The 12,827-nt window shown below is 50.2% G+C and overlaps 6 protein-coding genes across 6 annotated transcripts; 2 read left to right on the forward strand and 4 right to left on the reverse strand.

The window, feature by feature from the left end:
- Nucleotides 1–493: 493 nt before the first annotated feature.
- Nucleotides 494–1,853, reverse strand: BDQ94DRAFT_133757 (peroxidase). Its single transcript, XM_026764353.1, has 2 exons — nucleotides 1,523–1,853; nucleotides 494–1,462 (listed from the first exon to the last, which is right to left on the reverse strand). Exons 1-2 carry the CDS (start codon nucleotides 1,630–1,632, stop codon nucleotides 631–633), a joined length of 942 nt encoding a protein of 313 aa, XP_026631380.1. The 5' UTR covers nucleotides 1,633–1,853; the 3' UTR covers nucleotides 494–630.
- Nucleotides 1,854–2,521: 668 nt separating this feature from the next.
- Nucleotides 2,522–4,581, reverse strand: BDQ94DRAFT_179498 (MDR family MFS transporter). Its single transcript, XM_026773401.1, has one exon. It carries the CDS (start codon nucleotides 4,199–4,201, stop codon nucleotides 2,660–2,662), a length of 1,542 nt encoding a protein of 513 aa, XP_026631381.1. The 5' UTR covers nucleotides 4,202–4,581; the 3' UTR covers nucleotides 2,522–2,659.
- A 352-nt stretch (nucleotides 4,582–4,933) lies between these two features.
- Nucleotides 4,934–7,006, reverse strand: BDQ94DRAFT_165508 (uncharacterized protein; the record flags this gene model as incomplete). The annotated part of the gene is made up of 1 exon (XM_026770324.1): nucleotides 4,934–7,006. The coding sequence occupies one exon, from the start codon at nucleotides 7,004–7,006 to the stop codon at nucleotides 4,934–4,936; it is 2,073 nt and encodes a 690-aa protein (XP_026631382.1).
- A 705-nt stretch (nucleotides 7,007–7,711) lies between these two features.
- BDQ94DRAFT_133763 (uncharacterized protein) lies at nucleotides 7,712–7,991 on the reverse strand. Its single transcript, XM_026764354.1, has one exon. The coding sequence runs from the start codon at nucleotides 7,985–7,987 to the stop codon at nucleotides 7,778–7,780; it is 210 nt and encodes a 69-aa protein (XP_026631383.1). The 5' UTR covers nucleotides 7,988–7,991; the 3' UTR covers nucleotides 7,712–7,777.
- BDQ94DRAFT_133764 (HSP70/90 family co-chaperone CNS1) lies at nucleotides 7,988–9,774 on the forward strand. Its single transcript, XM_026764355.1, has 3 exons — nucleotides 7,988–8,349; nucleotides 8,424–8,696; nucleotides 8,748–9,774. Exons 1-3 carry the CDS (start codon nucleotides 8,055–8,057, stop codon nucleotides 9,461–9,463), a joined length of 1,284 nt encoding a protein of 427 aa, XP_026631384.1. The 5' UTR covers nucleotides 7,988–8,054; the 3' UTR covers nucleotides 9,464–9,774.
- A 910-nt stretch (nucleotides 9,775–10,684) lies between these two features.
- On the forward strand, nucleotides 10,685–12,175 carry BDQ94DRAFT_179501 (uncharacterized protein; the record flags this gene model as incomplete). Its single annotated transcript, XM_026773402.1, has 2 exons — nucleotides 10,685–10,741; nucleotides 10,797–12,175. The coding sequence occupies 2 exons, from the start codon at nucleotides 10,685–10,687 to the stop codon at nucleotides 11,916–11,918; spliced, it is 1,179 nt and encodes a 392-aa protein (XP_026631385.1). The 3' UTR covers nucleotides 11,919–12,175.
- Between the last annotated feature and the right edge of the window lie 652 nt (nucleotides 12,176–12,827).

Raw genomic sequence — 12,827 nt, forward strand, 5'->3', positions numbered from 1 at the left:
AGAATGCAAGGAACACTTCATAGTGTATTTAATCCAATGATAAAGACATACTGTCCGGTGTAGTTCCATGGGTAGCATGCCATCTTCAGTGGTAAATTGGTAATAGTTCATACTGTTTATTCAGAGAAACGGATCGCGGTCCGGAAATCCGGGGTAAAATGAAAAGGGGAAAGAAAACGCGGTTACACCAACACAATTGCCCTTTCTCCCAATAACCGAGCATCTTCTAAGGATTACCTCGACTTAGCCTCCCGACTAAGTAGCAAGGATCGAATCAAGTCATCTAGCACGGCTACTGGACTGGCTTCAGATGAACGAGTTGCCAACAATGCCGGTGGGAGCCAATGACGGCCGGGCCAAAGTCAGCGCATGGACCTTTCCCCGCATTCATTGAATCCCCGGCCTTTTTCTTTCTCTCTCTCTCTTCCTCTCTCCCTCGCTTCCTTTTCTCTCCTTGCTTTCTTCTTTCTCTTAACTACTTGAAATGATGGACTTCTTCGTTTCTCATTATGAATAAACATGAGATTTATATTACTCTAATCAAATGTACATGCTTCTGTTTCTATCCAGTCCTCTAACATCCTTCTATGGTATATCGAATCATGACCCTCCCATATATCCAACGCGTATTTACAGCCTGGCCCGCACAGCTTCGGCCTTCGGCTTCCTCGGTGGTCCTGTCGGCGTGTTGCTCTTCTTGGGAGCAGAGATATAACCTCCCTTGACATTGTCGGTGTTGAGAACAACACCCTTCTCGTCTCGCCGGATACCCAGCTCGACCAATTTTGCGAATACCTTCGCAAAGTGGTCAAAGAACAGGTCCTTGTCCTCTGCATACTTCTCCACCCACTGTCGGAAGGATGGGTCCGTCTTGAGTGCTATATCGGTGGGCAGCATCATCAACAACTCGTCTCCCTCCTCCGCATCCGGATCCTCATACACGAACTGCCTCATGCCGTTCGCTAACTTCCGAGGTGTCCACTCTAACTTCAACAGTAGCTTGAAGAACTGATTGGAAAACCGTGTTGGGTTGTTCACCCAGGGACCTTCGAACCCACTGCGATCGGTATGGCACCGGCCCAGGTTGTGTCCTCCCGCCAACGCCACGATCTCTTGGTCGTTGAAGCCCATGCGGTTGAAGATAAAGCGGAGGTGGTCTGCACCCTGGGCACCATCAGGTAGACGACCACGAGGCGGTACCTTGGAGTCATCGACCAGGTCCGTCCGACCTGGCTTCCACTCAACTTCCGGCCCGCCCATCTCCTTGATCGCCACCACGCCTGCTAACGTCCACAGATCGGAGTATGTAATCCACGGGTGCTTCTCCTTTACAGGTTCTAAGAATGCTCGACCGTACTGAAGGCCTGCGTTTGATGGATCGCCCCCCTCTGCTTCATATCGCATGCCCGCACCGTTGCTGCCGCCCGTATCGGTTTCGGCGTCGTAGGTACCCGCGGAGTGCCTGCTCAGGGGTTAGTGGCGACTGACATGCAGGAAACTTTTCATCCGGGGAATAACTCACCATGCCAACCGGACAAAGACTGGACCAGCGCTTCCATCATCATAATCAGGCTTCTTCAGTTGTGCGACAATGTCCTTGCGGACGGCGCTGTAATCGCCCGGGCTGCTCATCTCGGCCGATAGATCGGTCGTCCGGGGTAGTGCGGTGGGTCGGAGACAGGGGATGTGAAATTTGTTCAAGCGATGCTGAAAGTCCCTCACAGGATGCAGCACAGGAACACGGTGACTAGGGATTAGGAGAGAGAAGAATGATCACCAACGATAGGGAAAAGAGAACGAAATAAGGAACGTTCTTTTTGTTGGCGAGACACATGAAGGGATGGCGACCAGTGGATCCGCGGCCCGAATTCATGGAGGGCCAGTGCCAGTGCCGAGGTTCATCGCCAGGGCGGCGAACTGGACCCGTCTTTGGGAACTCGCTGGAACGATCGCTCCCTGTCGGATTATTGCTTATCGGATTCGCTGATTGGACACTCACTACGGTTCAGCATTTTATCGACCCATCTTCATATGAAGGGAGGCAATTTACTGGTATTCTCATTGCTATCTAGAGGAGGGTTGCGACCATGTGGTTTTCTCAGCACTTGGATGGAGGAAATGAGGTCATTGATGTGTGTTCTTTGCCATCTTGGCTCCTTCAGTTGAATCGATTGCCGTTACCCTCGGAATTTGAATTCCCGGTTTTTGCTCCCGCCTAGGACGGACGTACGGAATTCTAGGCGACTGATCACGAGCAATGCGGAGCAGCCAATCTGATTGGTTCTGCATCTGCCAGATTTATTTGAATTGTCCAGTGTCATTAAAAAGAGGGCGTGTATTCTGATCTTAACGTGATTCGAATGACAGCGCAGTGAAGACACCATTTTGAAGCCACAAATGTTGTACTTGGGCGATCATGGGCACGCAAGAATGAGGGCTGAGCGCCTTTAGATCACCCGAAATGATTGCTATCCCCTTTAATTGTCCTGTTGCAATATGGTGACTCATATGCAATAAATTGGGTGTCAAATCCAAGCTATTAATTGAATAGTATTTTTGGTTTGCCACTATGCAGGCGAGCTCTGTGGCTATGTCTATTGAGCACGCCGGATTATATATGCTCTATCTCTATATTTACCCCCGAATTATTGAATAACGATTATCCGGCTGCCTTTTCCAGCTGGTTCTCTTCTTGGCCCGGTCTCGGTCTGCTCTTAATAAGATAGAGCAGACTGATGGCAACTCCAAGCCCACCCAGTCCGATGCCCATATACAATGCTCCTCGATATCCTATGAGCGTGTCATGGAAGGTCTGGCCACCGTTGTTCACATGCACCTCGACCGTGCCCGCAAAGCCAAGTCCCAGAGAGATACTATAATTGACAACCGTCGTGACCAACGACGCCGCAACGCCCTGATGGCGACGCCCAACCGCATTCGATAAGACGACTGTAGCCGCAGGGAACGACATGTCCATTCCCCACGGAGTGACCAACAGCGTCACAAAGGCCAACGCCCAATACGTCTGGTGAACCGGAGCGATAGCCGAAAAGATATTACCCAGAGTGAAAGCCACCATGGCCATCAGCATGATCCAGCCGGGCCGCAATCTTGCCATGAGAAGCCCCGTCGTGAAGGAGGCTGTCAGTCCAGACAAGGCTGGCGGGATAAACTGCGCCGATGCCAGCAACGGCGATATGCCTCGGATATTCTCCAAAAACCGCCAGAAGTAGTAAACCCAGATTCCGAAACTGGCCCAGCCACATGCAATGCAGCCCAGAATAAAGCAGACATCGAGATCCAGCGCATGGAACGGGATGAGTGGCTTGGACGCGTACTTGATCTCCCAGACGAAGAACGTGGCCAGAATCAGAGCCCCAATGATCAGCAGGACGTACACATACGCCTCTTGCCATCCCACCACGGGCGCCTGGTTCCAGGCGATATTTATAAGAACCAGGCCTGCAACTCCAAAGAATGCCCCGACCACATCTAATTCAGACACCAGCTGCCCAAGCGACATGCCCTGCGCAATCGACGGGGAAGGAGGAATCGCAAGAAACGACATAATCGCCAATACAAAACAATAGATCGCCATGGCCCAGAAAGTCCACGGCCACCAAGCGAGCTGGGAGAATAGTGACGCAAAGATGGCTCCCAAAACGGCGCCGTTTGGCGCGGTAGCCCCGAAAAGTGAGAAGACCATATACTTCTTCTTTCCCGGTCGGTACGTCGCACCCAGCAGCGCCAGGCCATTAGGAAGAAGCATCGCAGGCCCGATGCCTTGCAAGGTGCGCGCGAAAACGAATAGGATGTAGTTCGAATATACGCTTACCCCCGCCACCAGGGACCAGATCGCGAACCATATCCACCCGATGATATACAAGATACGGTATCCAAAAATATCGCCACAGCGGCCAAAGAAAAGAATAAATGTACCGACAGTTAGGGAGTACCCTGCGATCAGCCAGCTGGAGATGCCAGGGTTGGTGATGCCGAAGCTGTCACTGATGATCTCAAGTGGGGCAAGCGTATTTCCGAGCGCGGCCTGCGTCATGAATTGCGACATGCACACCACGAAGACGAAGACGAGCTCATGAAGAGGCGAGAAGGTCTGGACGGCTGAGCGGATGGATTCTGATCGCGAAAGCGTGCCTTCGATTGTACTGTCTGAGGAGGCCATCTCGGCGGAGTCTGTCATAATGATGATCGTCGGGAAAGCCTGTCGGAAGCTATTCGAGACGGGCCGTCGAAGTGTATGCCGCGTCAATCATCAAGAATCGGTAAAGTTCAATCAGAGGCTTGTTTTCCCCCTTGTGCTTCCTCTTATTCTTTTTTGGCCTTGTTGAAAGGGCTTCCCGGAGTAATATGCGAAGCTTTTCCTGAACAAAAATCAGGATCAAGTTGACCGTTGAGCTGATGTCACCTCGGGTGGGAAAAAAAAAGTTACAACGTGGGAAAAAAAAAAGTGGGATTGGGTGGGGACGGCAACGTTCTCCTCGAAGTTTCTACTAACACCGGTTATCGGACTTTGCCCCTGGCGCTTGCACAGTTGGGTATCTGGCCCTTTTATCTCTTCTCTGGCCGTGTTTAGTCTCGGATTTCGGTGGTTGTGTTATCTCGGTGGGTTGATTGCGACTCAGCTGGCCGATGACCTTTGTGGGGGTTACACTACAGCTATTAGTGTACTTTGTGCTACATCGATGCATATTTAGCTGAGGAATAAGTGATTAATGCAATGAGTTGTCCTGGTGAAGTCGCCGCGGCACTATCTCTAGTCTGTAGAATGTACTTCCAACAATTTCGTCATCGCCATTTTAATCAATCTTATCTAGATTGATGGAGCGTATATAGATAGATTGAGCCAAAACACCAATATCCCAACATAAGTTCACTCATACTATAGCCATTGAAATCAACCAACTTGATCAATTTACTCAATCCGATCAACACCTCCCTTTCGTGCACTTCTAACCTCAACACCCCCTTCAACATTACCATCACCATCACCATTAACCTCACTCTCATCAACGATCCGATCCATCCTCCTCACCACCTCCCTCGTAACCCTAACCGTCCTCTGCAACGTATCCATCCCATTCCTCCTATACCCATTCCCCTCCATAGTACCCATCATCTCCCCTTCCACCCCCTCCCACACCTCCCTTCCCCTCTCCCTCCACACCTCCCACCACCCCGCAACCCCCATCTCCCTCCGACTCACCATCTCCTCCCTCTTACTCACCCGGTCCTCCCGCTCCGCCACCCTCCTCTCCCGCTTCACCAGTTTCCCCTTCTGCCGCTCATACCGCTCCTGGTACCGCAACTTCAACTCCCCTTCGCGCACGATTCGCATCACCCGGTCTACGGGGGCTGCGTCCTCCGCGCTGAAGTCCCCGGAGATTGTGTGGCTGTTGACGAAGTACATCGTGTTGGAGATTTCGGTGGCTAGGTTGCGCAGGTGCGAGGCGCGGTGTTGGGGGGTGTGTGTGAGGTGCGTGTGGAGGTCCGTGAGGAGGGTGAAGGGGGGTGTGGCTTGTGATGATGATGATGGTGGTGGAAGGTGGTGCTGGGTGGTTGGGTGAGGGTGAAGGTGAGGATCTGGTTGGAAGGGTATTGGGGCTGGTGATGTGTCTGTGGGGGTGCCGGTGGTGCTGGTGGTAGTGCTGGTGTTGGATGGTGAGGTGGTCCAGGGGAGGGCGTATGCGTCTTGAGGGTTGGGTTGGAGGGGGGTTTCTGATGGTGAGGAGGATGAGGAGGAGGAGGGAGACGGGTCTGACATGTTCTCTTCGGCATCATTTTCGGAAGGGGGATCTGACATGGTCTCTTCGGCGTCACTATCTGCTGAGGACAGTTCGATGATAAGCCCCGTTTCAGCGTTGTCCGAGTAGAAGCGAGGAAAGAGGGAGGGAGGAGGTTGTCCGTCTCCGCCCCATCTTTCTTCGTTCTCTTGCTCCTCGCTGTCTTCATGCTCTTCTTGCTCTTCGAAGTCACACCCAAAGCTGGCTGTATCATACTCAGCATGAGCTCCTGTCTGCGAACTGATAAGGACCTGTCTTGAAGGGCCCTCGACCACGTTGACGACAGCCTCTTCATCTTCCATCCCTTCTTCCATCTCCATCATGTCATCGTCGGATATGTAAGATATGGTCTCATCTTCGTCATAATCATCTTCCTCTTGGGTTTGGAAGACACCATGTTCCTCATTAGAGTCCATACCCAACCAAGCAGCAACACCTGCTTGGTTCATCTTCTCTCTCGAGGGTAACATAACTCCCTCGTTTGCCTCTCTCTCCTTACCCTCCCCACAGCCCATATCCATCCAAGCAGCAACATCTGCTTGGTCCATCCTCTCTTCTGAAGGTAATCTAACTCCCCCGTTCGCCTCCCCCTCCTTCCACTTCTTCCACTCCTTCCACTCGGGATCATCGTCAACTGTAACAGACGACGAAGTCTTTGCGTCGTCGTCCGCTGCATGAGATACTGCCTCGTCGAGGTGAGTCATGCCCAGCGCAGCAAGCATGGCTGCTTGGTTGGCCTCATACGTTTCATCCACTTTCCCCATTTCGTTTCCAGTCATTCTCATTTCCATGTCCATTCCAGCCCCGGCCACCTGGAGATGGTCGCACGGACCGTATGACGCGGATGTCTCGTGCATGTTTTCATCAGCATAACTATGGCCATGATTACCCATCAGGTATGTGGATGGGTATTCTTCAACTGATGGATATCCCTCATTCTTGGGGAGCGTCGCTGAACGACCGCCCCAGAAGCAGTTTGCTTCAGTGACGAGCTGTGAGACGTCAATGTTGGAGCAGTTATCCAGGAGGGCTTGATCGTTGCTGTTGAAGGTGGGATTGGTGGACACGTCTTGGCGACAGAAATAGGACTGGGTACTGGTATAATTATTTCTGTTGTCTTCAGGGGAGGGAATGGTGTCGGGGTCTGCGGTGAGAGTAGTGGTGGAGGGGGAGTTGGTGTTGACGGGGTGGAAGTTGCGAGACATGAGTGAATGCCACAGTTGTGTATGTGGCTGGGCAGATACAGAACTGGGATCGTATGAAACGGATGGGGTTTTGGATAGCCTAATAAAGTGAATGATATACTAGGTACTATCGCAACAGAAATAGACACAAAGAGATGTGATATTAGGGGTTTGAGTGGAAATTATGTGCTCACTACTAAGGAGTAAGCAGATACCTAGGGGTGACACGAAGGTACCTTTTATACTTATTGCTATACACTATATACGGACTACTGGGCTCTGATACTCCCATAAGACTAATAGTAGAGATCGAATAACAATGTGGTTTAAAGTTGCGCCTGTGAAACGATGGGGACTTCATTGGGCTGTCAGTGATTGGGGATAATTATGTCGGCGGCTTCCGTAAGTGATATACAATGAATTGGATAAAGTTGTGAATCTCAATGAACTGAAAGAGAATGAAAATGAGGAATCGTCCATTATTTCACGGCTTTCATTCATCTGACCTTCTCTACTTCCCGTACCTAAACCCGTCGCAAGTCGCAAGTCTCCTTCCAGACCAGGTGTTCTCCCCACCCATACTTAATTTAAAAGGGAAGTCTCGCATCAAGCAAAAAGGTGCTGCACATGATCACTTTTGGTCTACTGTGTCTTGGTCCAGTAGCCATCCTTACCCTTGTGCAGAGCTCTGTTTGAATGAACAATCCTCTTTATAGGGCTGTGTCCGGATCATCTAGGATTGACGGCATTTGCCGTACACTGCATTGTGCATCGCTAATCTCCGTCCAAATCTCACACATCAGTTAATCTACCATCAAAGAAGACAAAGAAAATACTCATCGCTATCTCACGAATTACAAGTTCTACCCCATTGGGAACGACCACATCCATCAATGATGTACCTGATTTATCTACTGATAAGATAAGGGTTAACTCCTCCCCACCAGTTTGCATGATTTGCATCTCCGATAACAGCAAATTCCTCTTTTCCATGACGATCATCTCCAATCCCCCTCACTGCCAAACAAACACCCCCTCTTCTCAGGTTCATACCTCACATTGATTCAAAATGGGCCAAATAGAAGAGCTCCCCGACGACTACGATGAGTCGCTCGAAGTCAACAAGCAGCCACAACCCCCCGCGACCGAATCCAAAGATGAATTCACCCCACCTCCCCCGGAGGAGCTCCCCATTCCCATCAAGGAAGAGCGCCTCAAAGACCTGAATGCGGGCGCGGACCCCATGGCGCCTCAAATGCCGCCTGCCATGGAGGCTGTGAGCACCCACACGACAGATGAGCTGGCGGAGATTCTGAACCGCACACCGTTGTTCATGACGGATATCAACAAGGCGTATGATGAGAGTTAGTTTTCCTCTTTTAGTCTAGTCCCGGAAATATCCAGGTAGAATGTATGGGCTAACAGGGTATGTGGGTAGAGGGCGAAAACCCCATGCTTGATGCGATCCGCGCCCTCCAGAACGAAGGTACCCGCGGCGATGTCGCGCAGAACTTCCGTGAACAAGGAAACGAAGCTGCTCGGGAGAAGCGCTGGGTTGATGCGAAGGAGCATTACTCGAAGGGTATTGCCGTCTTGCTGGCCAAGGAGGATAAGTGGGATAAGCCTGAGGATGAGAAGGAGGAGGCCCGGTTGCGGAGGGAGGCCGAGGAGGCGTGCTATATCAATCGCGCGCTGTGCCATTTGGAATTGAGTTTGTGTTTTCTTGTCCTGAAGTGAGGGAAAGGTTGCTAAACATGGATAGAAAACTACCGATCTACGACCCTCGACTGCGCAGCCGTGCTGAAGCTGAACCCCAAGAACGTGAAAGCATACTATCGGTCCGCCATGGCGCTGTTCTCGCTAGACAAGATTATCGAGGCGGAGGATGTGGCGACCCGGGGATTGAAGCTGGATCCGGGCAACAAGGCTCTTCAAATGGTTGCTGGAAAGATCGGCGAGCGCAAGGCTGTGATTGAGCGTATCGCGGCTAGAAAGAAGGCCGAGGATGAGCGCACACGCAAGGAGAAGACGCTGCTTAGCGTTGCGCTGAAGGCGCGCCAGATCCGTACGCGCAAGACGGATCAGCCTCCTGAGATGGAGGACGTGGGCATCAAACTTTCGCCCGATCCGCTGTCGCCCGAGAGTACGCTTGAGTTCCCGGCTGTGTTCCTGTACCATATGGATGCGCAGACGGATTTCATCAAGGCATTCTCCGAAATGCATTCGATCGAGGATCATCTCGACTATATGTTCCCGTTGCCGTGGGATGAGAAGGGTGAGTACAAGATCAATACGGTGGAGTGCTTCATGGAGACGGTTACCGGAGGTTTGATCCGCGCTGGCAAGAAGGTGCCATTGGTACAGATCCTTAGTGGAGGAAAGGTTGAGGTTGTGGATGAGTTGGTGAAGATTTACATCGTGCCAACCAGCAAGAGCGCCAAATTTATTGCTGAGATGAAGGCGCGCAAGGAGGCTTGAGACCAGCCGGTTGTCTGAGTCTATTGCAGATGTTGAAAGCCGCTGCGTGGCGCCAGAGGCCACTTGAATGGACAGCATGTCTATTCACCTGTGTTGCGGTCACTCCCGCGACATTCTCAAGTCGAGCCCAAAGTTGAGCATATATGCTGCCTGGACCGGCTCTTCTACTATATACCCATTGAGGTTTTGCGGCTGATAGCCTTTGTATATAACGTCTTATGATGACGCCTAGACTTTGAACGAACTTTTCTACAATGGGCGTATTATATAAATATTATCCATAAATATATCAATAGATGTTAAGAATTCATAATTATCATTAATATCTTTTATCCAACTACCACCTTTGCAGCTAAAGTGGCCATTCTTTGTTTACTGCCTAGCTTTATAGTACTAACACGACTTCTTTCTTTACTCCAGTTGAGATACCGTCCTAGCAGTAACATTTGTCTGGAGCTTCCCTTATAAGCTCTTCTCAACGGAACCTTGCAATCCCCTTGGGCAGTCCTCGGGATGACCCTTGCTATGTCAAGTACTGCGTCATCAGTTGATATCTTCTCTATATCCCACTAACAATCTTAGGATCCAACACTGTGCCTATACTCATTTCAACCACATTACCCGGTCTGGTTGAAACCGATTCTGTCCTCTCTCTTCCACACATGGCATTATACCATACGTTAGAAAGGATATTTATGCCGGAACATACCTTCACATGCTAGACATAATTTGCTATGCGCTGTGTGATCCCGAATCCACTCTCGGCATCGTGAGGTACAAACCGGGACCAAACATAGTCCAGCATCATCATCTCGTCAACCCCAGAGTAAAGGACTGTGAGTCACTACAAATTATAGATGGCTCATGTAACTACCTCTTCATGATCTGAACGATTTGGGGGTTTTTACAACACCCGTACTCATCACTCTTGGGCTTTGTCCTTCACACTAACAATTCCTTGGACATTGTTCGCTGAAATCGACTGTCCACAACGTTGGAATTTCCGGTGTTGAAACCTTAATGCCTAGTAACTTTACTACTCGGTTAAAGAAACTATATACACTTAGTATATACCGAAAGCAACTCGTCTCATCTCGTCCCTGAGTCAACGAATCCTCGACCTGAACCGCGAGTCTACAAATCTTATACTCCACCCGAGAGACCTACTGTCTACTCCATATCAACTATCCATCATATTACTTCCTATTTTATAATACCAAAATGGCCGCCCAACCTCTGCACCGTTTCGTCTACCTCCCATACGAAATCCGAGAAATGGTAAGACCGCGGTGCCAAAACCTCCTCCATCATTACAGGAAGCTAATAGAGATAGATCATTGAATATGCTGCCACAGCCTGTTCGGAGTTCATTTACTACAAAGAGCACCTTGGAGAGCTCCGAAAAGTTGACCGCTTGTTCTGCGCGGTTGCCTCCCGCGAGCTTTTCGCCACCTGCACTGTCTACATCAATGACAGCAGACTCATAGTCCCGAAGGGCAATGGGCGAAAGAGAAAGAGAGGGAGGAGAGAGAAGATGGAAAAAGCTTTACCTTTCACCGACTTTAAAATATTTCGGACAAAGAACAACAATGTCGCCCACAACGTGCGCAAACTTGTAATCGGCTGCCGCGGTTCCTGGGAACACCTCGAGGGTATCAGAGACACAATCGAATCATACGGAAAGGACCTTATGCGCATCTACTTTCCCCTATTCATCCGTCTCCGTCGCCTTGAGTATCTGAGCCTGACTATCGCCTTCGACATACTTGCGGAATGTGAAAGCCGATACCTAGCCAGAGCCCTTCTCGAGGGACTAAAGGACTACATGCCCCCTCGCCTCGATGACATTTACGCCAGGCACTATAATGTACATTCTTCGCGGACACCGAGCGTTGACTTCCCCCCTTCTGTCATGGCCCGCCTCCGCCACTTCAGAAGTAATTTCTTCTCAGACAAGCACTGGCTCGGACCAGAACATTCCAATGTCTTCCATTTGCTCGGGCATGGTGAATGCCTCATTTCCGTGGAGATAGATGGTCAGACCGATTCTATATTACCTAAGAAGGAACTGCCCCTGGCACCTCTCTGTCCATCATTGGTCCATCCTGATGCCCCGTTACGCTCTTTTAGACTCTACATGTCTACCATTTCGGCGTCCCGGCTTGCTGGTCTTCGCCATTTCAGGAAGTCACTGCGCTATGTCTCCTTGAGGCTTGTTAACTTGGATAGAGGGCTCTGGGACGAGGTGTTCCAAGCTCTCAGTGAGTTAGAAGGTCTTACGATTCTGGAAATCATCTATTGTGGGTATGACTCTAACGGTTCGGGCAAGGATTTCCGGCCTGGCAGCGGGTCGTGCGATTCAGCACTCTACTCGACTAGAATAGAGGATCAGCAGGCACTGGAGAATTGTATTGCGGCTACCGAGAGGAATAGGCTAGCCATTGGCGATGAATAAATTCCATGGGCTGTCGATCCATTTGGAAAGCAAGTTGATTGCTAAAGTGGTGTTGATTGACGCCTTGGATGTTGGTTGTGATATATAGTATTTCTGTGTTTCCATTCCTAGTTGAAGTTATCTCGGTGTTTCATATGGTGACCATCTCTCCTGTCTTACATTATCTTGTCGCCTTTTCGGGTATTTTCCTTGACTGTTGTTACATGGACGGATGTTTTGATGAGCTGGGAGAGTTGGATGGTTCAATAATTCTGGAGGTGGACATGTGCGAATATGAGAGACAGTAAGAAAGATTAGGGAAGTGGTCCCCAGTCCTAAGATCACCACGTCACGGTATGAGGATCTCATGGCCTTGAGGAAGTGTTGGCTTATATTGGTTGGTTTGTTCATCAAGCACAGCAATAACAACAACCCCCACTTCGACCTGGACATCATCAAGGCAGCATCAGTCGGTATATACGCACTCTAATTATCGAATGTTGTCCTCCCCGTGACAACATACTAACTTACCCCAACACCATTCAACAATGCATCGATTTCCTCTCCACCTCCGCCACTTGGATTATAAAATCATATATAACGACGCCACCGACCAAGAGAACTTCTCTCGGCATCTGGCCAACTTCCTCGTCTACTGCCTAGATGTCTACGCCCCTTCTCCCTCCAGGAGATCGACTTCCAACATAACTCTCTCCAATCGCACGATGGTGATGCTGATACCCTATATCTCGCCACAGCACAGCGTATCCCTCACTCGGTGATGGCGTATCTTCGCTCTATACAACTCTCCCACTGCCTCAACATTATTATCATTCTTCGAGCACAAAATTACTGCAATCTTCAGTCTCCTCAGACACAGCCGGTGTTCTTTGGATACTGCGTTTTGGTATCTGTGAGAGTGCGTGAATG

The sequence above is a fragment of the Aspergillus welwitschiae genome (genome assembly GCF_003344945.1).
Source record: "Aspergillus welwitschiae strain CBS 139.54b unplaced genomic scaffold BDQ94scaffold_2, whole genome shotgun sequence".
Taxonomy (NCBI): domain Eukaryota; kingdom Fungi; phylum Ascomycota; class Eurotiomycetes; order Eurotiales; family Aspergillaceae; genus Aspergillus; species Aspergillus welwitschiae.